At 39.2% G+C, this 27606-nt stretch overlaps 1 protein-coding gene across 1 annotated transcript in view; it reads right to left on the bottom strand.

Annotated features, from left to right (window-relative positions):
• NMU (neuromedin U) overlaps nucleotides 1-10738 on the bottom strand; it is a gene marked incomplete at both ends in the record, with an annotated part of 30665 nt that extends 19927 nt beyond the window's left edge. Inside the window, 2 exons of the mRNA XM_080697065.1 lie at nucleotides 3400-3458; nucleotides 10630-10738. Coding sequence (XP_080553191.1) covers nucleotides 3400-3458; nucleotides 10630-10738 — 168 coding nt within the window. The remainder of the gene's footprint in view (nucleotides 1-3399; nucleotides 3459-10629) is intronic.
• Nucleotides 10739-27606: the final 16868 nt, after the last annotated feature.

Genomic DNA, 27606 nt, shown 5'->3' with positions numbered 1-27606 from the left:
TCTATACCCACAAGGGGAAATCCTGGACCATGGGCTATGTAGGTCACTTTCCAGATGGTTCCACCCATTGACATTAGCACCAGCAATGTGTGATGGTTAGTATACACCACACCCATACTGACATTTGCCATCAACCAGGTTTCTATTTTTTTTCAGTCTAACAGGTGGGAAGTGACACTGTATTGTTCTCATTTTCATTTTCTTATTACTAATGCATTTGAACATCTCTTTGGACGGTTGTTGGGCTTCTGGGCTTCCTCTTTTGTAAATTGTTCTCATCTTTGACTATTTGTAAGTGGGATTCTTATTTTATCTACTTGATTTGTTGGTGATTTTTAGATATTTTAGAAAAGCAAACCATTATCAGTTTTAGACACTGTCAGTATCTTCTTTCAAAAGTTCTTACCTTTCTCCAAAGACCTCTGTTGAAAGAGCTCTCTTCATCTCTCCCTCGCCTCCCTTCCTCCTTCTTGGATTGAACCCAAGGGCATTCTACCTCTGAGCTACATCCCCAGCCCTTTTTTATTTTTTAAATTTCCAAACAAGATCTTGCTAAGCTTCTAAGGGTCTTGCTAAGTTGCTGAGTCTGGCCTCAAATTTTCAATCCTTCTGTCTCAGCTTCCCAAGCACTGGGGTTATAGTATATACCACCACACCCTGTTTTAAAGAATATTTACTCCAAATGTAATTCAATTCATCATGTTTTTGGTGTTATGATTTATATCTGAAATTTTATTTAAGAAGTCTTTCCCTGATCCTAGCTGCTTAGGACACGGTCCTACAATATTTTCCCCATTAACTATATTTGGATTTTTTTTATCCACATGGATCTCATGATTGTACAGTGTGTTAGTTTTATATTTCTTCATACAGTGAACCAATTTCTCAGTCTTCACTTGCCAATCTTATCTTACTACACTGATGTTGTGTTACTTTTGCCATATGTTAAATTTATGTGTGTATAGATTTCTGTCTTACCTTGGGTTTCTCCCAGAAATAGACATTGAGATAAGGGTATGAATACAAGTATAGCATTTGGGAGCTAACCCATGAAACACTGGTAGAAGAATGGAGAAGCAAAAGAGAGAAGAAAAGAAATTAAATAAAGGGTATATTACTGAGCAGACTACCACAGAAACTGGGGCGCAATCTCTCTGGGGAACTCTGGAAGACACCATAGAACATGTCTCAGAGTTATCCCAACTGAGGCGTGAGATTGATTTAATAGTGAGATAAAATTTCTCTCTAGCTGCTGTTTTTTAGCTATAATCTACTCATTATGACTTGCAATGTTTTTGTCATTCAATTCTAAGAATTTTAGAATTTCATTTTCAGTCTGGGGTTATTTAACAAGGTGCTACTTATCTTCCAAATAGATGGGGTATTTAAGTTAATTGTTTATGTTATTTCACTATACTTCTAAACCCTTTAGAATAGATCCTTAGTAATATCTGAATCTTTCTCTTTGTTCTAATACATGTCCTTTTTAGTGTTCCAATTATATTACATAGAATATGCACAATAGTATATGTTTTAAAAATATTCCTAATAGTTAAAATTGATCAGTTGCATAATTAAGTCTGATATATTCACTCGTGTTATCTACATTAACAGTTTTTGAGAGGTGAGCATTGTGGTGCTTGGGAGTACTTGGGAGGCTGAAACAGAATCATAGGCTTGAGGATGGTCTCAGCAAGTGATGAGACTCTCATTAACCTAGCAAGACCCTGTTTTAAAATAAAAATAAAATAAGGCTGGCAGTGTAGCTCAGAGGTAGAATGCCCCTGGGTTCAATCCCTAGGAACACATGCGCACGCACACACACACACACACACACACACACACACACACACACACGTTCCCAACTAACAGTGTTGATTTGCCTGTTAAAACAATTTTGAGTTGTTATATAGTATTAACATACATAGTTATATAGTATATGTTAATAATGGCTGTACCTTCTTGTCTGTTATTCTTTTTTTTTTTTTTTGTACTGGAAGCTGAACCCAGAAATATTCCACCTTTGAGCTACACTACAGCCCTAACTTACTTTGTATTTTGAGAAAGGGTCTCACTAAGTTCCTGAGGGTCTCACAAAGTTGTTGAGGCTAGCCTCAAACCTACAATCCTACTGTTGTAGCTTCCCAAGTACTGGGATTACAGGTATACACCACCACACCCAGCTTATTATGCTTTTATCAGAATATAAGATTCCTATTTATCAGTTAATGGCTCATTAATTTGAATTCTGTTTTATTGGATATTAGCACTGCTATTCCAATTTTCTTTTAGTTCATATTTTCTAGGCAGATAAGTTTTCATTGTTTTATACATAGCCATTGTTACTGTTTTCCCCCTCTGTGTGTGTGTGTGTGTGTGTGTGTGTGTGTGTGTGTGTTACTAGGGATTGAATCCAGGGGTGTTCTACAGCTGAACTATACCCTCAGTCCTATTTTATTTTTTTGTTTTAAAACAGGATCCCTCTAAGTTGCTGAGGATGGCCTCAAACCTGTGATATTCCTGTCTCAGACTCCGAAGTACTGGAATTACAAGCATGTGCCACCATGCCCAGCTTGTTCCAAGTGTACTCTTATAATTATTTCTGAATCTTTAAAAAAACAATCTAATTAGAGAATCTCTGCCTTTTAAGTGCTGTTCTTTATTACATGTGCATTTGTTATAGTTTTTATGACATATTTTTATTTTATGACATATTTTATGACATAAAACATATTTTTCTAAAAAAATTTTTTTGGTGGTACTGGGGGTGGAACCCAGAGGCTTTCTACCTCCGGGCTATACTCCAAGACCTATTTTATATTTTATTTGGAAACAGGGTCTCACTAAGTTGCTGAGAGCCTCACTAAGTAGTTGAGGCTGACTTTGAACCTGTGCGATCCTCCTATCTCAGCCTCCCAAGCGCGGGGATTACAAGCGTGTGCCACCACGCCCGGCTCAACATAAAACATATTTTTATGACATTTTATTTTCCTACTTTTATGATATGTTTCTCTCTTCTTACTTTAACATTTCCATAATGTTTGTTTCCTTTCATTTTTCAGATCTTGTTTGGGAGGGGGTGCTTGGGATTAAACCCAAGTGCATTGCGCCTCAGATCTCTTTTCTATTTTTTATTTTGAAACAGAGTCTTGCTAAATTACTGAGGTTGGGCATGAACATTATATTTTTCTGTCTCAGCCTCCTAAGTACTGGGAATACAGGTATGTATGCACCACTATGCCTGGCTTTCTTTTCTTTATTTAATAAAAATAATAATTCTTTTACATCAGAATACTGCTAAAATCAGAGTTGTCTCAAAGTTCAATTACATGATTTCATTTACCATGATAATTTTAAAGAGTAATGTTTCTACTAATTTGTGTAAGAAAAATCCTTTACCTCATTCCACAATTGTAGTTCTTGTTCCAGCTGTAATTCTTGAGTTACTATTGGGGCACCTAAAAATAAAGTTACATTCATGTGTTAATTTTATAGTACTTCTTTTAAAATTAAATATCCATGTATAATTCTTTTTCAGATGCTCTGTCTCATTTTTCACTGTACATCACTAGCTACCTAATTTAACTAGATAGTTTAGCTTTCAACCTAACATAAGAAAACATAATTATCAAATAAACCTTAACAATATTATATTATTATCAAGAATTAATTGCTTCTTTGTCTACATAAAAACTTGTACACAAATGTTCACAATAGCATTATCAATACTAGTACACAATCCAAATGTCCACCAACTGGGGAACAGATAAAATGTAGTGCATCTACACAGTGCAGTACTCATTGGCCATGAGAAAGGAATGAACTAATGATATATACTACAACATGGATGAAACCCAGAAACATTATGCTAAGTCAAATAAGCTATTTATAAGAAGCTAAAAATGTTTGATTTCCTTTACATGAAATGACCAGAAAGGTTCTAGCTATAATGATATGATTAGTACTTAGCAGGGCATTGTTGAGCACCTTTCTAATCTCAGTACTTGGGAGGCAGAGACAGAAGGATCTCAGGTTTGAAGCCAGCTTCAGCTACTTAGTGAGGCCCTCTGCAATTCAGTGAGACCTGTTTTAAATTAATAATATAAAAAAATAGGGCTGTGGTGTAGAGTGCCCCTAGGCTCAATGCTCAGTTCTGAAAAAAAAAAAAAGAAAAAGAAAAAGAAAAAAAAAAAGATTAGTGATTGCATGGGGCTGAGTGGAATTAGCAATTGACTGAAATGTATGTAACTAATTTTCTGGGGTGAGGGAATCACTCTAAAATTTCTTTGTGATGATAGCTGAACAACTCTTTAGGTCTACTAAAATATCACTCGTATACTTAAAACAGGTGAAAGTACTAAAATATCACTCAATTGTATACTAAAAACAGGTGAATTTTATGGTATATAAATTATATGACAATAAAGATCTTTTTAAATAGAATTATTTGTTAGGTCCTTTAATTATTATTGAAACAAAAATGTTACCTACCTTAAACCTTAAAAGTATTATTTTCTCCATAGGTTTAATTTTCTAATTTATACCATGCATATTACAAATATTTCAATGCTTTCATTTTTATTGATATTTAAATATAATTAGAATTTATTGTCTTATATGTATACATTTATCTTTACTAAGACAGAACATCCTGTAGTTAAAAAAACATATTTTTTTGTACTGGAGACTGAACCCAGAATATTTGACAACTATAGTCTACTTTCAAGATAGCCAGGAGTCTATTTTGAAAGTAGACTGCCTCTGGGTTCAATTCCCAGCATTAAAAATAAAATAAAATAGTCAAGAGTGGGATCGGTACTTGCAACGCGGCATGCACAAAGAAATATCGCAGAAAATAAAAACCAGATGCTTCCCCTAATCAGCAATAACTAGGAGGAAAGGGGCAACAAGGAAGAGGTCGAGTTATAGAAAGGGCCTTATAGCGAAGCAATTAAGGTGACCATCAGAGGGTATGGAATAGGGGAGGATGGAGCCTCTTTATAATGCAGGAGGCACATAAACAAATGTATCAAAATTAATAACCAAACAAGCATGGGATCGAGGGAGGGGGAGGGAATGGGATGGGGAGTGGATGAGGGCTAATGGGATGATGTGTGCTTGTATATCCTCTCAAGTCTTGTATTCCAATGTGATATATGATTACAATGCACCAATTAAAATAAAATAAAATAAAATAAAATAAAATGACTTAAAAAAAAACTATAAGAGGATGGGCATGGAGTCCCAGTGCTTGAGAAGCTGAGATAGGAGGATCACAGGTTGGAGGACAACCTGAGCAACATAGTAAGACTCTCAGCAATCTAAGGACCCTTTTTCAAAAACAAAAAGTAGAAAGAGCCGGGGATATAGCTTGAGGGTAGAATGTTCCTGGGTTCAATCCTCAGTATCACACACACACACACACACACACACACACACACACACAATCTATCTAGATCTAGATATATCTATTTATATAGGATAGATATAGATGTATCTACATATATCTACATATATCTATATGTCTAGGTAGATATATAGGTGTATGTATATGTATATTTATATATGTATCTATATATAGTGTATATGTATATATATACACATATATTAACACTGTTTAAGCATTTACTAGATGCCAGACACTATGCTAGCATTTCAAATGTATCACATCCTTTAATTTTCATACCAACCTTTCAAGATAGATATTATTATAATTCCCACTTTGAGAAAAGGAAACTGACAAAAGTATTGAGTAATTTGCCTAAGCCATCTAGACACGTAGAAGAGGAAGATTTCAAACAAAGACTGGCTGACTCCAGTTCTTGACAGGTTTTATTCTTCCCCTAATTTTACCATTTTGTACTTGTCTTACTTAGAGTTCTCATAAGATTTTTTTAAATTGGGGATTGAATTTAGGGGCATTCCATCTCTGAGATACACTCCCAGTCCTATTTTTATTCTTTATTTTGAGACAGAGCCTCACTAAGTAGCTGAGGCTGGATGAAAACCTACAATCCTCCTGTCTCAGCCTCCCAATTACTGGTATTACAAGCATGCACACCACATCTGGCTTTCATAAGTTTTTAACTATTATTTCATTTAAGTTCTAATAATATTTATAACAATAACTAACTATATTTCTTGAAGTATCTAAGAATAGAAATAACATGGAGAGGTCATATAGTCCCTAGTGACTATATTGGGTAGTATGGGGGGGTACTAGGGATTGAACTCAGGAGCGTTCTACCTCTGAGTTATGTCCTCAATCCTATTTCATTTTTTATCTTGAAAGATAAAAGACAGGATCCTCCTGTCTCAGCCTTCCCTAGTACTGGATTTACAGGTGTGTGCCACCAAGCTTAGCTAGATCTTTTAATATAGAAAAAGTACTCAAAGTAAACAATCTTACACATTCTCAATTATAAGTTTTTCATCCTGCCAGAAACATATATCCTAAAGTCACAGTTGTCTGGTAAATCAAATTACTCTGTTTTTAGGAAGGGATAAAGCTATACTTTTCGAATATTTATGTGAAGTACCTATAGATGTTTCTACAAGACTCTATTTGACAGGGCATTTCGGCTTAAAGAATACAATTATTTTTTGAGCAGTTGAGGTTTTTTTTTTTTTTTTTTTTTTTTTCTGGTGGCACTGGGGTTCCTGGAAGCCCTTTTACCTACAAGGTACACTCCCAGACCTATTTTTTATATTTCTATTTGGAAACAGGGTCTCTTAAGCCAGCGCGGCTGGCTTCGAACTTGCGCGATCCTCCTGTCTCGGCCTCCCAAGCGCGGGGATTACAAGCGTGCGCCACCACGCCTGGCGAATTTTTACATTTTTTATTGGTGCATTGTATTCATACATCATAATGGGATAAAAAAAAAAACTTGTGTAGACATACATGCACCCAGTTAGCCCCTACCCAACCCCCATCCCATTCCCTCCCCATCCCTCCTTCCCATGCTTGACTTAGTGGCTGACATGGGTATGTTTGTTTAAGTACATCCTGTGCTTCAGAGAGTTTTCTTCTTCCCCCTCCCACCCCCTCAGTTAGGTTGCCTTATTTACTCCTCTAAGAATACAATTTGTTTTCTTATACTTCTGACCATTCTGTCATCCTCTGTGCCCCCAGGAAAAACTGAAGCTTCCCCCTCACCTGCATGGCATTGAGTCAGACCACCTCACCAACACCATTAGGAGTCTCATGTCTTCCAAGTTCCAAACTTTTGTGAGCCACTTACAAATTGCCATTATGACTAATTTAGTCCCAAACACTTCTATAAAATAAGAAAAGGAGTATGTTGTGGCTCTTCCACAGAATATGTAAATACAATCTTAAGGTAAGATGGATATAGAATTCAACATAAAAATATTTTTCTATAATTTATAGAAAACCACTAATATTCTGTGACTAAACCCAAACATAAGGGAGAATGTTTTTTCCTTTGTCTTTTTTTTTTTTTTTTTTTTGGTGGTGGTACTGGGGGTGGAACACAGGGGCATTCTATCTCCGAGCTATACTCCTATACTCCCAGCCCTATTTTTTTTTTTTATTATTTATTTTGAAGCAGGGTCTCACTGAGTAGCAAAGGATCTCACTAAGTAGCTGAGGCTGTCCAGGAACTGTGATCCACCTGTCTCAGCCTCCTGAATGCTGGGATCACAAGCTTGCGTCACCACGCCTGGCTTCCTTTGTCTATTAAAATAGAGTTGATGTGATTTTCCCTCCCAAGGTACCTTGTATATTAGTCTATCTTTCATTATTTTGACAAAATTCCTGAGATTGGGTAATATGTAAAGGAAATAGGTTTAACTAGCTTACAGTTTTGGAAGCTAAAAGTTTATAGTCAGGTCAGTTCTGTCTCCGGTGAGGGTCTCATGGCAGATGAGAGCACATGGGATAACATGGTGATAGAGGATGCCAGAGAGAGGAGAAAGGAGCCGGTCTCACTCTATTTATAGCAACTTACTCTCTTGGGAACATGGGATGCCACAAGAACTATTTTAATCCTTTCCAAAGGTTATACCCCAATGACCTAACCACCTCCCACTAAACCTCACCTTTTAAAGGTACCACAGCCTCTACACTTTCACGCTGGGAATCATGTTTCCAACAACACATCAGCCTTTGGGGACACAATCAAACCCCATCACCTTGGATGTGGGCTTATACACTACTTCAAAAGGCAGGACTTAGGTCACTTTCCTTGTTTTCACAGGGCCACTAACCTTCTATATTATAAAAACAGACCTGATTTTTCTAAAAATGATGCCAAGCCTCTATTTCCTTTTCTGGTACTTTATTGCAGAATTAGAAAAGATCAGTGTGTGTGTGTGTGTGTGTGTGTGTGTGTGTGAGAGAGAGAGAGAGAGAGAGAGAGAGAGAGAGAGAGAGAGAGAGAGAGAAGAGACAGGTACTAGGGATTGAACCCAGTGACATTCTACCACTGAGCTACAACCTCAGCCCTTTTTATTTATTTATTTATTTTTTACTGTGAAACAGCATCTCACTAGATTCTGAGAGTCTTGCCATTGCTGAAGCTGGCCTTGAACCTGCAATCCTCCTCTCTCAGCCTCCCACGTACTAGGATTTCAGGCATGGACCACCATGCCCAGCTAAATTGTTACTATTGGCTGAATGCTGAGAATCAGTCAATGAGCAGGGACCTGGGAAGGAAAAGACACTCTTTAATCTTGGACATTTGATAACTTATTATCATTGTCACACCATAATCAAGTGATTGCTGCAGATATCCAACCTGTCTTACACTTACAGGAAATTTCCTTCTTTTAATAATGTAATCTGAACAACTGTTTCCAGCTACCCGATCTGTGGCCAGCCCTCTCATCTCATTGCTACTGCATATTCATTTTTGTTCAGGATGCTGAATTTTTTGACCTTTTTCGTTCTGCTTTGTGGCATTTGTTTCATTGTTCTTAGATACATCTGGTTACATTTGCATAGTGATTTATTTTGATAGACTATCTCTAAGTTTTGCTCGCTATCTCCCCACCAAGTACCATCTTTAGGGAATTAGGACCAAAGCAGATCACATTGTATATTCACTCTCTCCCCTTTCCATTATATTTTAGAGAAATAAAATTCATTTCTTTTATTAAGAACACATCCTAGGTAGTAAAAGGGTGTCTCATCCTTTTACTGGAAAAATATTGAAGGTATTTATGAGATGATTGGTTGCCCAAAAGATTGTTTTTTTTAAAAATAAAACCTGACTCATCTTTTCAGAAACTATCAGCCTGAACTGCCCACTCCCTAAGGCAGTTATCTCCAAGGGATGCAAAAATTATTGCAAGTATACAGTAGGTAGCATGTGTGAAAAGCACATCTTCTTTACATAGCAAGGCAACTTTTAAAACTGCAAGGATCTGCTTCCTTAGGAAGGTAAAGATTATCATCCTATTTTTTTCCCCAAAAACAAATTTCAAATAGGAAAGGATGAATATTTACCTTGCATAAATCATGTCTCATCACTACTGGCTACGTGGAGAAGGTGAAAATCTATTAGTGCCTGGTCACTTAGCCAAACTACCTTGTTTTCCAAGTCAGGAAGCACTCTCTCCCCCAGTGCCCCAGGAAAGGAGAAAATCAAAACAAAGAAACGGGGGGGGGGGGGGGCAGCAACAACAACAGATTAGGAAAGGAATCATAGCCTGTTTCCCCATCTCCAAATGAGGGCTGGGCATGGGTCTCTGCAGTTTTGATTTGAGTCCTTTACGTTTTGAAAAATAAAGTGCCGGCCCACCTTTATCTCACAGATGGGAGAGCAGAGGGAAGCGAAGAGGACCTGGGGCCAACCTAAAACCTTCGTGGCCGTAGCAGGGCAGGGGTGGCACTGAAGGGGCCCCCAGAGCTCAGGGATGAATGGTAGTCCTCCCCCACCCCCAACTGGGGAAGTAATCTCTGCTCTGGAAGGGACGGAAGACCCCCTCCTGACCCATCCTCTCCTCTAGGCCAAGCTCAGGAATCCTTACGGTCTCACATCACACCTGCCTTCGCTGTGCACTGGGTAAAAGCCCTTCCAGCACCCTTGCGTCTCTAACTTCGGGTGGTGAGAAGGTCTTTATTCCTCTTGATCTGGTATCTAAAAACCGGTAGGACCTAAAGCCCCTTCCCCGCCCCCTGCCCCTTCTAATTGGCCAGAATGTGGCCTGGTCCACTTTCCAGGATTACCCCAACGGAACACGAACTCTTCCTCGCTGGGGAGGCTGAGCGCACCCCACCTCAGCAGGAGAAGCACCCCGAGCACCCCACCTCAGCAGGAGAAGTCTCAAACTCTTGTTTCGCTTGAACCACAGATTTCTCCAATCATTGCAACGAAAAGGGGTGGGTTCTGAAGTTTTTTTCTATTTTGACTCCGGTTATCCATGGGCCTCGGGCTCGAAATCCCGTCGCTCAAGTCTCCGACACCCATAGTCTGCTCTGCCCCTGGGGACCTCGGCCAGGTTCCTGGACTCCACCGCACCAGCGCCGCATGCAGGCTCCTGGTCGCCAAGGACCAGAGCCCGGGAGTCGCACTGCACGAGGGAAAGGTAGACCCTGGAAGCCAGGAGCCCAGAGCGGCGGGCACAGAGGCGCGGAGCGGCTGGGGAGGAGCGGGCGGTGCCTACCTCGGCAGGTGTCCGCGCAGCAGGCGAGCAGCAGCAGCAGCAGGAGGGGCGGGGGCGTCGGGACCCGCTGTCCGGGGGGCGGCCGGGGGCGGCTCCCTGCTCGCAGCATCTCAGCGCCTCGGGGTCCGGACCTTGCGGCGCAGCGCGGGCGCCTCGCCCGGTTCCCTGGCGGTGCCTTCGCGTCCCGGGCGCGCAGCTCGCCGGGCTGGGCCCCCAAACTGACCGCCCAGGGCGCCACCAACTTTTAAATCTCACGCACACGTGGGCTGGGGCGACGCCAGGGCCCAGCCAGCGTCACCTCGCCGCCCGCCGCCCCCGGCCACCCTCGCGCGTCACTCCGACCCGCCGCCGCCCCCGCCCCACCGCGGGGGCTGCCCTGCCCGAGGATCTGACTCAGGGCGACGCGCGGTTTTGCTCTGGGATAGAGGAGAGGAGAATGGAAATAATGCACGTCTACTCCCTCCGCTGGAAGGATTTGGGTGGGGGCAGGAGAGGGATGGCAAACCATGATGTCCGAAGCATCTGAGATCTGAGACTTCGAATTGGTAGTGGCGACTCTCTCGAGAGCATTCGCCCGGGACACCCCTTCCCCACCCTCCCTGGGAAGCCGTTCTCGGCCTCGCCAGTCCAGTCTGTGGGACCTCTCCTTCCCTGGGGCTCCAGTCGGCCGGACAGACCACCTCCCTTGTGTTTTTTAGGTTTAGCCCCAGCTCCTTGCAAAACGCCTGGTAGACATTAGGTGTCTGGTTTTACCTTGATGTTCATGCTTTGTCCATCCTCCCAATTCCTGCAAAGTCTGAAACCATTTAGGGAGATGCCGATGCCTGTTAAGAAGGAAGGTTCAAGAAGAAAGGACAATACACACACACACACACACACACACACACACACACACACGCGTGCGCACGCGCGCACACGCACACGGACACAGACTTCTCTCTCTCTCCTCTTCCTTTCTTTTTCTTTCTTTCCTCTGTGTGGTACTGGGAATCTAACCCAGGGGCATTCTACCTCAGAGTTACATCCCCAGCCTGATTTATTTTACTTTTTTTGTTTCGAAACAGGGCCTAAGTTGCAGAGAGCCTAAGTTGCTGAGGCTGGCTGAGAACCTGAGATCCTCCTGTCTCAGCCTCCCAAGTACTGGCATTACAAGTGTGCGCTACCATGCCCGGCGCATACACACATTTCTAACAGGTTTGGAAGGTGTGGTTGTCCTACGATGTCTGAGCCTAAAGTCACCTTCCCCATGGATTTCTGCTTCTAGGGCGTTCTGCTTTCTAGTATGGTCTGACTTCCTCTATCCTCCTCCACTTTCTTTTATCTCCCCGTGGAGACATCCGGCAAGCGCCTCTTCCAGGATATCAGTTGAGAGAGATCTAATTTCCTTCTACAGAAAAAGGTCAAATCTCATTTGACTTTTTTTTTTTTTTTTGGTGGTACTGGGGTTCCTGGAAGCCCTTCTACCTCCGTGCTACACTCCCAGACCTATTTTATTTTTGGAAACAGGGTCTCTTAAATCAGCGCGGCTGGCTTCGAACCTACGCGATCCTTCTGTCCCTGCCTCCCAAGCGTGGGGATTACAAGCGTAAACACCACGCCCAGCGTTCATTTGACCTCTTTTGAGGAAGGATTAGGGAAGAGCAGGAAGAGAGAACAGGAACATTTTTTAAAGGGCATTTTGGTGTCATGTGCTTTCTGGTGCTATTTATTTAATATTCACGACATCTCTGGGATGTAAAAGTATTGTAAAAAGATTTTAAAAGTCATTGTAAAGTGCACTGTAAAAGTATATGTAAAAGGATTCCCATTTGATGATGTATATGGGGATGCGAGGGGTCCATGCCATTCTACTGTGCTAAGATGTTTCTCTCTAAATCAAAGGCTTTAATCTCAGGCATGGTAGTAAAAGATAGGCCCGTTGAGAATACATTTAATAATAGCAGGACCTACGTGGAAGGAAATTAGAATTTGGTAAAGAATACCAAACCCACATGAAAATAGTTCTAGTCCAAAGCAGATTGGGACAGTGCTCTGGAAAAAAGAGACCCTGACAGCTGAAGTGAAAAAAATAATGGCGTTTGTGTGTGTGTGAGCGCGGGCGCGCAGACACGCTTTACTGGGTATTGAACCCAGAGCTTTTCTACCTCTGACATATACACTCAGCCCTGCTTTCTTTCTTTCTTTCTTTTTTTTTTTTTTTTTAGAAAGGGAAGTCATGCTTTTATTTTATTTTTTTACCCTGCTTTATTTCTGATTTTGAAGCAGGGTCTTGCTAGGTTGCCGAGGGCCTCGCTAAGTTGCTGAGACTGGCTTTGAATCTGTGATTCTCCTGTTTCAGCCTCCCAAGTACTGGGGTTACAGTTGTGTACCACCACACCCGGCTAATGGCTACCCATTTTTAATTCCCTCTATGTAGGAAGCACACGAGGAAGATCAAAGTATAAGGTCTAGTCTAGGCTCAAGGATGAATGAAACTAGGTTAGCTTCAAGATTGATGGCACTTTGGTTTATCCACAAAATAGAAAATAAAGTGCAAAAGATGTAAAAGGTCTAAGGATGTGGTGTGGGGAGGGAAAGCAGAGAGAACAAAGCCCTGGCTTCCCTTTTCCCTTCCCAGTGTTTCCCAGAGCGGTGCTGAAATCACTGCTCTCCGTAGCCAGGGGTGCTGCGAGGCCAGTGAGAACAGAGAAGCCAGCAGAGACAGTGGGCTCCACACTTTCCTAGCAGATCAGTAAGAGACAACCATGCACTGCATGTTCCTTTCTGCATGAATGCTCTCGGATTTGTTCCTGGGTGCACATGAGCAAGAGTTCCCTGAAGAATATACCTAGGAGTAGTAGTACTAGTGTTAGTAGTGTCCTAGAGGATGACTTAGTTAAATGCTACTTTAAACTGCTTTCTAAGATGATATGCCAATTTACTCTCCCACCTGTAGTGAACAAGACATCATGGCTGCACATTTGTGCAAAAATCTTTGCCAATCTGGTGGATGTAACATCTCACTTCAGATTTATTTGGCATTTCTTCCTTTACTAATGAGACAGTTTAAGTCTCTGCCTTGACTGTCTTTTCCTAAGTGTCTTTGACTACTAATGTTTCCTCAGCAGTGAAATATCCATATATGTATTTGGCCAATTTTTTACTTTCTTTTCTGGTTACCAAGGTTTTTTCTTTCTGATTATAGGAATGCTTTGTATATTCAAAACCTTTGTTGGTTAAATATGTGACAGATATTTCTTCCCTACTTATGGCTCCTTTTCCTTTAGTATCTTTAACATGAATTTATATTTTTTAAAATATGTTTAAGGAAAGACCTGCGGGCCATGCCTTTATGTGATTTGGATGTTAAGAGAAGATGGATGGGGAGTAGGGCCAAAGAGACACTTTATTTCTCTAGGAAAAAAGGTTGGGAACAAATGACTAAAAATGGAAACTGATTACACAGGACTGCTGTTGTCTAAGCATTCCAAAAAAAATGCCAGGTCTCAGCTCTCTGCAGTGGAGCCTTGATAATTTAATTAAAAGCATTTCAATCTGTACCTAGTAATTCACAGTAATTTAAACTGAATATACAGATGCTTCATCGGGAGTCTTGCAGCATGGCCAGCAGTTCTATTTGCTTTATTGCATTTATTTTTATTTTTATTTTTTGCTTTGCTGGGGATAGAACCCTGGAGTACTTGACCACGTCCCACTTTTACTCATTCATTCATTCATTCATTCATTCATTTATTTATTTGTTTATTTATTTAGAGTCAGGGTCTTGCTTAGTTCCCCACACTGGTCTTGAACCTTTGCCTCGGCTTCCTGAACTGCTGAAGTTACAGGCACGTGCTACTGTGCCCAGTTGTCATTTGCAGGCTACAAATTGGCTGTCCTCTGACAACTTATTAGAATGAAGGCTTGATTAGGTCATGAGATTGGAGATTGGCAAACCCTGCAAGTTTATGATAGGGGTGTTCTGAAAAGCATCATGGAACACATTGGAAGGACAGGATAGTGGGGTGTCAGGAGAATGGGGGAGTCAGCACAAGATAGAAACCTAGCGAGGCAGCAGTTGGCAATAGGGAAGTTTAATAACAGGCAAAGAGGCTCTGCTCCAGAAACTGAGAGGAGAGGGAAGATTTGGAAGGTTTGGGGGAGTTCTGGGCAATGCAGTTCTTCCCGTGTTAGCTGAGTACCTATTAGGCTCCATTCTAAGCGCTTTGGATACAGCAGTGACCAAGTCACTTGAAGTATCTGCCTTGATGGAGTTGGCAGTTTTTTTTTTGTGTGTGTGGAACTGGGGTTCCTGGAAACCTTTCTACCTCTGGGCTACACTCCCAGACCTATTTTTAAATATATATATATTTCTTTTTTAAATAGGGTCTCTTAAGCCAGCAAGGCTGGCTTGGAACCTGTGCAATCCTCCTGTCTCCGCCTCCCAAGTGCGGGGATTACAAGCGTGTGCCACCACGCCTGGCTCGAGTTGGCAGATTTTTATGGAGAGTCAGATAATAAACAAGTAAACAAAAAATAGTAACTATAGATAGTGGTGAATGCTACAAAGACTACAACAGGGTAATGAGACAGAAATAGAAGGCGACTGGAAATTGAGGGAAAGATTTTTGATACAGAATCATCTAGGCACACCTCTGAAGAGATGATGTAGAGGCCTGGAGGATGAGAAGGAATCAGTTAAGGGAAACACTGTGGTGGGGGGGAGCCAAGACAGAGGAACCATAAAGTACAAAGGCTCCGAGGCAGAAATAAGCAGACAAATTTAGGAGCTGAAAGAAGGCAATCTCAGAGGTAGAGAGTGAGCCAGTGTGGGAAAGGAGAAGTAGGCAGGTAGGGTCCTGATCATTGAAGGCCCTTAGAAGCCATAATAAGGATTCTTTTTTTCCTGAGTGAAATGGTAAGCCTTTGGAGAATTTTAAGTAGAGGAGAAAATGATCAATGGCTTTAGTAGAGAGCAGGCTCTCGGAGACCCCAGGAGAAGCAAGGAGACCAGGTGAGAGGACAGTGCAAAAGTCCATGCTAGTGTTCTAAAAGAATGAATGGGATGTGCTATAATATCAATGAATCTTGAGAACACTTTTTAAGTGAAAGAAGCCAGAGCCAAAGGCCACATATTGCAAATTTTCATTTATATGTAAAGTCCAGAATAAGCAGCTCAATAAAAACAAAAAAGAAATGAATTGGTAGTTTCCAGGGGCTGGGGAAAGTGACTGCTAATAAGTGTGGAGGTTCCTTTGGGGAAGATGAAAATGTTCTGGAATTAGACAGTAGTGACGGCAGCACAGTCTTGGGAATAGACGAATCCAATGAATTCTACATCCTGAGCACCCTACTCCAGTACATGAATTAGACTTCAAATTGAAGAACAGAAGTCTAGGCCAGGTACGGCAATGACAGGTTGGATGAGACAGTGGTGGTCTCTGCAACTCAGCCCAAGCAAAATGTGCCTATTTTGAGCATGAAATACTCAAACTTTGCTATATACTGTATTCCTTTTGGTCCATCTATTCAAACTACATGGCGATCAACCTCTCTGCTTCCAGAAAAATATTTTAACTTGGAAGGACTTTTGAATAAGTTTCATTGTAGTGAAAATCACCCTAGGAGAAGTGCTTGTCAAAAGACAATGATAGTGGATGGAAGTAGAGAATATTAGACTGAGACCAGCCAGTCACAAAAAATGAAGGGTCATATGTGTTTCCTCTTATGTGGAAGTTAGGAAGAAATTGGGACACTAAAGGGACCCCAGACAAAGGAGGAGAAACTCTAGTGGAGTAATGAGGGGGTGTAGGGGAGGGAGACAAGATGAAGGAGACACTTCAATTTATATTATACACCTATACAAAATGACCAATGTCGATCTCAATATTGTGCATAGGGAAGGGGCAGGAATGGGGCGGGATGGGGGAAAGCTCACCAAGTGCTGTGTGTATGTATGTCCATGTCCTGCTGAACTTCATTATGATGTGTGATTACAACACATTATTAAAAACTTTAAAAAAGTATAATAAACACAAAAATTAGAGGGCTACCAACCAAACATTTTGATGCCTCTTAAGACTTCCTGTTGTAGGAAAATTAACTTTGCCTTAATAATGACATACCAGCTCACCTAATTATAAGAAATACAACATTCATTAAAAAAGAGTAGGAGGATTTTCCTATTTTCTCTAGTTGCTTGATAAAATGAATTTTAAGAATGTTATAGAAATAATAAGCAACATTGTCAAATTCTTTTTTCTTGATGTTATTTTTTTGGTTCAGCCAATGCATGTAGTGACTATATGTGGACTGATAGCAAATGGAAAAATTTAGATGAAAGTCTAGGAAATCATCCTGGGTGTTGAATTTTTGCAAAAGAAGTAGGTTTCATGTCTTCAGCCTGTTGAGGTCAGGAGGCATTGCGGGTAGGGATCCCTGTGGTGAATTTTTTACCTGGAGGAGAGGACGTTTGAGATGGGATTGTAAGGCAGTATGGGGTTTATGTCAGGGACAGGCCTGAGAAATAGATTCCTTTTGAGAAATGTAATAACAGAATATTTTAAAAGCAAAGTCAATAGCTTTTTACAGTTACACTGATGCCCACAAGGCTAGATTTCCACACGATAGATGTTCTGTGAGTAAAGCCATTATAAACAGCACCAATGTTATTGCTAATTTGAAACATGACATTAAAAAAATTCCAATCCGTTGAAGGTAGGATCTTTTCTTTGTTCCTTAAATTGCAATTAAAATATTAATACATACTAATAAAAGGTTTATTAGGTTTTCTTGACATATTTATGAATCACATCCCAACAAAGCTTTCAGTAAGGCAGATACTTCTAGATTTATGAGGTTTTATAAATGTAAAACCTAAAATTAAATGATGGCTATAAAAATACAAGGACAGATAAAGTAATTTTGTTATTTCTAGATAGTAAATTGTATGACCATGTTTTCATTGCTAGACTGGCTTTCAGCCTATATAAAATAAATCAAGAGCGGGGCCAGGGGGAAGCTCACCAAATGCTATGTGTATATATATATATATATATATATATATATATATATATATATATATATATTATCATTATAAAGTACATTGTGGTGTGAGACTATAACACACCAAAAAAGTGTAAAAAATAAGATGAAATAAAATAAATCAAGTCATTATATTTCCTAAAACCATCTGATATTTATGAAAAATACATAAATTCCTTACATAGTCATGTTCAGATCAAAATTGTATTATATTTGGCCAAAGGCAATTGAAAAAAAATAAGGAGAAAAAAGTGGGTATAGTGTGTGTGTGTGTGTGTGTGTGTGTGTGTGTGTGTGTTACTGGGGTTGAAACCCAGGGGCTTTTCTACCTCCAAGCTATACTCCCAGACTTATTTTGATACTTTATTTGGAAATAGGGTCTCACTAAGTTGCTGAGAGCCTCACTAAGTAGCTGAGGCTGGCTTCGAACCTGTGTGATCCTCCTGTCTCAGCCTCCCAAGAGCTGGGATTACAAGCGTGCGCCACCACGCCCAGCCTAAAAGTGGGTATAGTTTTCACATTAAAAAAAAAAAAAAATTAAGCCGGGCGTGATGGCGCACGTTTGTAATCCCCACGCTTGGGAGGCAGAGACAGGAGGATCACGCAGGTTCGAAGCCAGCCGTGCGCACTGGCTTAGGAGACCCTGTTTCCAAATAAAAATGTAAAAATAGGTCTGGGAGTGTAGCACGGAGGTAGAAGGGCTTCCAGGAACCCCAGTACCACCAAAAAAAAAAAAAAAAAAAAAAAAAAAAAATTAAGCCAGGCGTGGTGGCGCACGCTTGTAATCCCCGCGCTTGGGAGGCAGAGACAGGAGGATTGTGCAGGTTCGATGCCAGCTGCACTGGTTTAAGAGACCCTGTTTCCAAATAAAATATAAAAATTAGGTTTGGGAGTATAGCCCGAAGGTAGAAGGGTTCCATCCCCAGTACCACCAAAAAAAAAAAAAAAAAAAAAAAAAAATTAAAATATCCAGGCATGGTAGTGCACATTTGTAATCCCAGTACTTGAGAGACTGAAACAGGAGTATTACAGGTTCGTAGCCAGCCTCAGAAACTTAGTGAAACCCTCAGAAACTTAGTGAGACCCTGTTTCAAAACAAAACAAATAGTAATGAGGGTGTGGCTCAGAGGTAAACTATCCTTGGGTTTCACTCCCAGTACTACAAAAAAGTGTTAAAATATATCGAGAATTTTTAAATATAAAACTAAGTGCCATTTTAGTTAATGTCATAAAAGAGGTAATCACAACTCATTTGATTTCTAGTGTCCCAATTTTAGCTCTGATTTTTAAGTTGACCATAAAGATAGGAAATGCTAAAGATTGCATATGTATTTAAATCATATTTCTCTAACTGGTTGAAATTATTTTAAGCTATTTATGTTCTCAGAATGAAATTACCTAGTGTTGAGTAGTTTATCCTCTTTGCTCATGTGAGATCAAATTTCTTTTTTTTTTATTTCCCCTGCTGTACTAGGGATGGAACCCAGGGGCATTCTACCTCTGAGCTACACCCTAGCCCTATTTTGTATTCTTTATTTTGAAATGGGTCTCACTAAGTTGTTGAGGGCCTCACTAAGTAGCTGACCCTGGCATTGAACCCGTGATCCTCCTGTCTCCGCCTCCCAAGTACTGGGATTACAAGTGTGCACCACCACGCCTGGCTTCAAACTCCTTTTTATTAAAAATTAATCAGATATTTTTTCTATATTTTGATCTATGAGTGTGATTTCTGATATAAGCTGTGTTCATTCTTACTGAGTCACAACCCTAATTTATATTTTTTACATCTTAAAATTTCACAACTCGTTTGTATGTATGTATGTATGTATGTATGTATGTATGTATGTATTTTGGTGGTACTGGGGGTGGAACCCAGAGGCTTTCTACCTCCAGGCTATACTCCCAGACCTTTTTTTATATTTTATTTGGAAACAGGGTCTCACTAAATTGCTGAAAGCCTCACTAAGTAGCTGAGGATGGCTTCAAACCCATGAGATCCTCCTGTCTCAGCCTCCCAAGCATGGGGATTTCAAGCGTGCACCACCACGCCCGGCTACAACTCTAATTTAAAAGTTATAAGTTTAAAAGAAATGGAATAGACACTACATTTACTTCTTAGAGAAAACTATAAATAAAGGTAATTTCCTTAACTGAGTGGGTTTTCAAGCAGGTCACCTCTGGAATTCTCTACCATCTATATCTCTAAAGTCTATTAGCTAAGCTACTGAAAACTGATTTGTGGCAACTGTTGATCAACTACGATCAACTTGTGTTCCATTTTACATCCCCACTAAATATATGCGATCCAGTTTCTATATCCTTGCAAGCTTTTGGTGTTATCACCTTTGTGTGTGTGTGTGTGTGTGGTAATGGGGATTGAACCCAGAGGCATTCTCCCTTTGAGCTACACCCCCAGCCCTACTTTTTTTTCTTTATTTTGAAACAGGGTCTTGCTAAGTTGTGGAGGGCCTCCCTAAGTAGCTGAGGCTGGCCATGAACCTGCGATCCTTCTGTCTCAGCCTTGGAAGTACTGGGATTACATGTGTGTGTCCACGCCTGGCTCTGTTATCACTGTTTTTCATTTTATCTCTTCTGTTGAGTGTGTTATGATATGTAGTGGTGTGAATCTATATATTTCCTTAGTATTGATGCTGAGTATCTTTTCACATGCTTATTTTGCTATTTGTATGTCTTCTTTATTAAAGGTCTATTTATGTCTTTTGCCCATTTTCTCATTGTTTATTTGCTCTTGCGTTTTGGGAGTTCTTTATACTTTCTAGATATAGACACTTCATGTTGAAAATGTGACCCACAAATATTTTCTTCCAGTCTGTCACTGTCTTTTCATCCTCTGCACAAGGTCTTTTTCAGAGCAAAAATTTTAATTTTACTTTTATGGAGCACACTTTTGGTGTCAAGTCCAAAATCCTAGTCTTAAGATCTCAAGATTTCCTCCACTATTTTTCCTTGAAGGTATTATAGTTTTTGTGGTAGTAGAACGCAAACCCAGTGGTTGCACATGCTAAGCATGTGCTCTACCATTGAGCTACCTCCCCACCCCAGTTTTATGCTTTATATTTAATTCTGTGACTACATTAATTTTTTTGTGTGGGTCTGGGGATGGAACCCAGGGGCATTCGACCTCTGAGCTACACCCCCAGCCCTATTTTTTATTCTTTATTTTGAAACAGGGTCTCACTAAGTTGTGAAGGGCCTCACTAAGTAGCTGAGGCTGTCCACGAACCGCCATCCTCCGGTCTCAGCCTCCCGAATGTTGGGATTACAAGCACGCGCCACCACACCCAGCTCTACATTAATTTTTGTATATGGTAATTTAGATCAAGGCTAACTCTTTGCTTAAGGATGTCCAATTGCTCTAGCACCATTCTTTTGAAAAGACTCAAAAACTTATAAGAATATTAAGTGGCCTTTGATTGTGTTTCCATTCTTTGGGTATTATTTTCAAAACTGTTTGGAAAGTGGTATAACCACTTTTTATTCAAAACTTGCTTTAGAATAATCTTGTTTGCTTTGATTTGATTTATTGTACTCACAGCCTCTGAAAACCATTTTTTGCTGACAGATCAATTGCATCTCATTACATCTCAGGAGAAGAAACTAAAGCCTCCAAAAAGAACACATTCTTAGAAATGTCATGACCTTTTCCAGACCAGAAAAAAAAATGATACTTAGAAAAATAATATCCAAATTCTAACATTTCGTCATTTAACACAGTTTCTTCTTCTTCAACCAAATCTGACATTTGCATGAAAGTTAATGAGTCTGTAAAAAAAATCAATGCTTCCAAGTGTTACATGAAAATTATTTCAAAAAAGCCCATCTATAGAGTAAGTCAGTTTGTAGTTAAATATAGATCAAAACATATGCCAGGACATAACTTAGTTTAAAAGAATAATACTTAGTTTAGAATTTAAGAGTGTCGGAAAGAAGACCTGTACAGTTTTTCCATCAACTGAAAAGCTCTACCAGAAATTGAGTGTGGGTCTGTGAATGAAATACAGTATCTTTCTCCCCTTGATCCAGCACAAAGACCTTTATAGTTTTAGGGAGCTTAAGCATATCTATGAAATAAATAATCTCACCAAAAGAAGGCAAATGTACAGAACCCTGCTGAAACATGTGTATTCGCTGTCTAACTATCACTTAGATATGGACATGATAGAATAGTGTCTGATAGAATGCTTGGGGCCTCAAAATTCAATATGATTACATGAATAAGATTTATAGCTACAGACTCTTCAGCAATACATGGGTCTGGAACAATAATATTGTTAATAATAACAACAGATTCTATGACATATATGTGTATATAGACATATATTCATGTATTACTTTATTGCAAAAGAAGCAGGGCCTGGGGAAATAGCTCAGAGGTATGAGGGTTCTGAGTTTGACCCGAATCACTGTAAAGAAAACAAGCAAGGCTGAGAGAGGAGGGTTTTAGGCTTGAGGCCAACATGAAGTAACTTAGCAAGATCCTGTTTCAAAATAAAAAGGGCTGGAAATGTAGCTCAGAAGCAGACTGTCTCTGGGTTCAATCCTCAGTATCATTTACATATAAAAAAGGCAATTGTTTTTAAAAAGAAGACTAACAGAAATATGCCAAAATGGTAAGGTTTTTCCCTCAAATCTTTACATTTGACAATGTGGTTAAATTCCTTTTCTAATTAAAAATACATGTATATGCCAGGTGTGGTGACACATACTTGTAATCCCAATACTTGGGAGGCTGAGATAGGAGGATCACAGGAAAGAGGACAGTCTCAGCAAATAATGAGACTCTCATCAATCTAGCAAGACCCTGTTTCAAAATAAAAATAAAATAGGAATGGAGGTGTAGCTCGGAGATAGAATGCCCCCAGGTTCGATCCCAACACCATAAAATAAAATAAAAATGCATGTATATGTTTAGAATGTAAGAGAACTATACACTGAACACTCTGAATTTTTGTAGTTATACAAAGTAATAAAAATAGAGTGAATGAAATGTACATGAATAAAACATATACTACTTAAAAACAAATATTGTTATGTTTCTTCAGGAAAAAAGAAAGAAGACTAGAGGCATGTCAATGAAGGGCAGGCAATATGTGCAATTTGTTTAGATACCGATTCAAACAAATCAATTACACATGAATAATTAGGAGATTCTAAGCTGGAGGGCCTATTCAAATTCCTATTTGAAGGTAATAGGAATTATTTTTTTAAGGAATATACAGCTTCCATGTAGTGAAATGCATTGCGATTAGTATGATAAATGGATGCTTTAACAACTATGTCTGCCTGAGTAACCACTACCCAAAACAAGAAGAAGATATAGGTACAGTTGTAGAACATTTTCATCACCCCCCAAATTCATTCATCTTCTTTGCAGTCAATATTCCCTCCCCAAAGAGCAATTATTTTGGGATGTCTATCTCAATAAGTCAGTTTTGCTGGTTCATGGATTTCACAGATATGGAAGCATGCACTAATGTATTATCTTGTATCTGGCTTTATTTATTTATTTATTTATTTATTTATTTATGCCTGAACATCCTTTTATTGTCTTTTTTATAATGTGACTTATTGGTGGGTTATAGCCTCACATCATAATGTAAGTTTTGTTGAGAATGACATACATGCACACAGCACTTGGTGTCCCCCCACTCCACTTTCCTATTTTTCCCTTTCCTAATACAGAAAATATTATATTATAAAATTTATATATTACATATTTTATAAGCCTACAACTGAGTACCTGTAGTAGTCTACTATTCGTGAAAACTTGGTTTATGAGACAGTGTAAATATTATTTCACAAGTTTTTTTTTTTTTTTTGGTGGTACTGGGGGTGGAACCCAGGGGCTATACTCCCAGACCCATTTTATATTGTATTTGGAAACAGGGTCTCACTAAGTTGCTGAGAGCCTCACTAAGTAGCTGAGGCTGGCTTCGAACCTGTGCGACCCTCCTGTCTCAGCCTTTCAAGTGCGGGAATTATAAGAGTGTGCCACCACACCTGGCTAATTTTTGTTTCTTTGAAGTTAATTTTTTTTTTTTTTTTGTGGTACTGGGGATGGAACCCAGGGACATTCTACTTTGGAGCTACATGCCCAGTCCTATTTTTTATTCTTTATTCTTTATATTGAAACAGAGTCTCACTAAGTTGCAGAGGGCTTCACTAAGTAGCTGAGGCTGGTCACAAACCTGTGATCCTCCTGTGTCAATCTCCTAAGTACATGGGATTATAAGCGTGAGCCACCAGACCCAGCTTCCATATTTAAAATATTTATAATAACAGCACTTGAGAGGCTGATACAGGATTATTCCAGGTTCAAGGCTAGTCTCAGCAACTTATTGAGACCTTCAAGCAACTTAGTGAGACCTGTCTCAAAAAATAAAATAAAATTAGAGAAAGGCATTGTGATGCATGCTTGTAATCCAAGTACTTGGGAGGCTGAGATAGGAGGATCACAGGCTTGTGGCCAACTTCAGCTACTTAGGCCCTCCACAATTTAGGGAGTCCCTGTTTCAAAATAACAAATATAAAATAGGGCTGAAGGCGTAGCTCGGAGGTAGAGTACCCTGGGTTCAATCTCCAGTACACCCCCCATTCAAAAAAATAAAATAAATTAAAATAATATAAAATCAGGATGGGGGTATATAGCTCACAGGTAGAATGCTCTTGAGTTCAATCTCCAGTACCACAAAAATATTCAAACTTAAAAGCTGAAAAATGTAAGTATTTTTATTATTTTTAAATTTTTTATTGGTGCATTGTAGTCATACATCTTAATGGGATGCACACATCACCCAGGTAGCCCTTACCCAGTTTCCACCCCATTCCCTCCTTCTCCCTCCTCATGCTTGGCTTAGTGATTGACTTTCATAAGTATTTTTAAAAAGTAATAAATCAATATGTGGAATTACAATAAACTGAAGGGCTTCTGTACAGCAAAGGAAACTGTCAAGAACCCCAAAAGAGAGCTGACAGAATGGGAGAAGATTTTTAACAACTACTCCTCTGATAGAGACTAATATCTGGAATAAACAGAGAACTCAAGAAACTCATCACTAAAAAAACAAATAACCTAATAAAAAATGGGCATGTAAGCTAAATAGACTCTTCACAAAAGAAGAAATTCAACTGGCCAATAAATGTATAAAAATGTTAATATCATTAGCAATCAGAGAGATGCAAATCAAAACTACCCTGAGATTTTGCCTAACTCCAATGAGAATAGATATCATTCAAAACACAAACAACAACAAATGCTGGTGAGGAGGTGGAGAAGTAAAAACTTTAATACATTGTTGGTGGGATTGCAAATTAGTGTAACCACTTTGGAAAACAGTACGGAGGATCCTCAGAAGACTGGGAATGAAACTACCATATTATCCATCAAGAACACTTCTGGGTATCTACCCAAAAGAATGAAAACCAAATTAATAAACTAATGCATGCATATATCTATATTCATAGTGGCACAATTCACACTTGCCAAATTATGGAACCAGCCAAGATGTCCATCAACAAATGAATGGATTACAATATTATGGGATATGTACACAATGGAATACTAAGAAAAATTACGTACTTTGCAGAGAAATGGATGGAACTGGAGAACATTATGCTAAGTGAGATTAGACAGTCACAAAAAGCAAGAAATTGGATGCTCTCCCTAATATGTGGAGGCTAGGGAGCAAAAGGATCATAGGAGGGACTCTAGGTGAAGGAGGACATACCATAGATAGCAAATAAGGAAGCCTAACTGGGGATGAAGGGAGGGGGAAAGAGGAACATTCCCTAATGTACATGATGTATATTCACAGACATATCATGAGAAGAAGGAAGGGGAGGGAATGGGGTGGGAATGGGAAAAGGATAAATGAGTTATGTGTGCATATACGCCTCAAAACATCTTGCACCCCATTAAGATGTAGGACTATAATGCATCAATTAAAACAAAAAAGGTGTTGAACCAGCCTTAACATTTCATTCTGGAACTTGTATAATATGTTCTTTAGGTGCTTTTTAGCAAATAACTGTTTAGGAATATAAAAATTATGAGTGCCTTATACCATAGGCAGTTTTTCCTTCACCACTACAATCTCCTTGAGGGGAAAACTGCTGATACACTCATTAATATAAACTATAAAAGCCTGATTGTCTCATGATATTTTTCTCAGAGAGAAGTCTTAACAGTGAGGAAATGTTACCATTTAGAACTTTTCTGTTCTACACAGGTGAGTGTGACATACCAAATCTTGCAAGATCCTGATCTTATCAGTTATTTCATTTTTCTTCAGGAGAATCTATGGGGAAAAATAGAATTCATAAACAACTCAGTTTGTTTTCCTCCTCTGAGCACCTTAATATCCCAGGAGCAGGGAAAACTACCTAAAGCCGTTTGAAATAAACTTTATTAAATAACTAGCATTGTTTTTTAACACCTTAAGGAGACAAACTTGCCCCAGACCACAGATGAATAAATAATAGACAAACATTATCTTGGGAAATTAATTTTGTGTTACTTTCTCTTGTCTTAGAAATTAATTTTTATATTTATTAGTGATATCTCACCTGCTAAATATTTGCATTCTCACCTATAATAATTGCTACTTTTAATAAAATAATAATAAGGACACTGTCTAGACTCTGACACCCAAGATAAGTCATCTTCATTCTTACTATGTCAGAGGACAGGCCAGAGAAACCAGTTCCTTCTGAACATCTTTCCTAAGAATTATTAACACCCTCTTTGGACCAAGAAAAGAAAGTTCTCATGAACTGTCAGTAGCTTTGACAGTGGATTTTCATTTCCAAGCACACTCAGTGCTCATTTAAAACATAATGACATGGAGTGGATAATTTCTTGCCAAGGTTTGATTGATGATTTCATTATGTGATCTTTTGTGAGGATGTGATTTCATGAGAGTCACTTAATTCTCTAAGTCTGGGATGGAACTGTAGTTTTACTTCTTTGGTTGTTAATTGTGAAATCTTGAAGTTCAATTTTTACTTACTTTTGAAGCTTATACACCCCCAAAATGACACACTCCAGGCATCCTGAGTTATTTACAATGTCCAATTCTAGATTCACAAACTGTTCTTAAATTTAGTTGTATTGCAAGTGATTATGGTAAATGTAAATGCTTCTAGATAGTCCCCAAATCCTCTGTCTCACAAAATGAAGGACTCTTAAACATCAAAAAATATCCCTCATGAATTATATTAAAAATAGCATCAGTAGAATGTCTAAGTTTCCTGATGTGTGTTTCTCTCTCTTTCTCCCTCTCTTCATCTGTGTGTGTGTGTGTGTGTGTGTGTGTGTGTGTGTGTGTGTGTGTGTTGTATTGGGGTTCAGTCCTCTTTAGTTTCTACCTCTGAGCTATACCCTCAGCCCTACATTATTTTTTTATTTTGAAACAGAGTCTTACTAAGTTGTGGGGGGCCTCACTATGTTCCTGAGGCTATGCATAAACCCGTGATCCTCCTGTCTCAGCCTTCCAAGTACTGGGATTACAAATGTGTGCTACCATACCAGGCTTGGAATATGTCTACTTTTAAATGTCCTCTTTATGCAAGAGTACAATTGGTTCAAAAGTAAAAATTTAAAGCTTTAATAAAGTTTGTTTCATGAATGAACATTCTGCACATTTAAATATTTAAAGTTTCTTTGTTTTGGCAGCCATTAATTATTTACTATTTTTCCTCAATCTCTTAGAGAAATATGTTAAAGTCCGGGTTTAGCTTCAGGATTTAGCTGCATGTTTAGAAACAATGTTTGTGTCTCTGCTTAAGTGGCCAAGAAATGTGTTGCCCTTGAGGCAACAAAACAAACCAAGCACACTCATTTTCATTCTAATTATTTCTCTTTCTTTTTTTTTTTTAACTCTTGAGGATTGAACATAGGGCCTCATGTATTCTAGGCAAGCCCTCTACCACTAA

Source organism: Muscardinus avellanarius (assembly GCF_963383645.1).
Source record: "Muscardinus avellanarius genome assembly, chromosome: 6".
NCBI lineage: Eukaryota > Metazoa > Chordata > Mammalia > Rodentia > Gliridae > Muscardinus > Muscardinus avellanarius.
The sequence above is the reverse complement of the archived record's forward strand: the minus strand, read 5'-3'. Positions and strand labels throughout refer to the sequence as shown.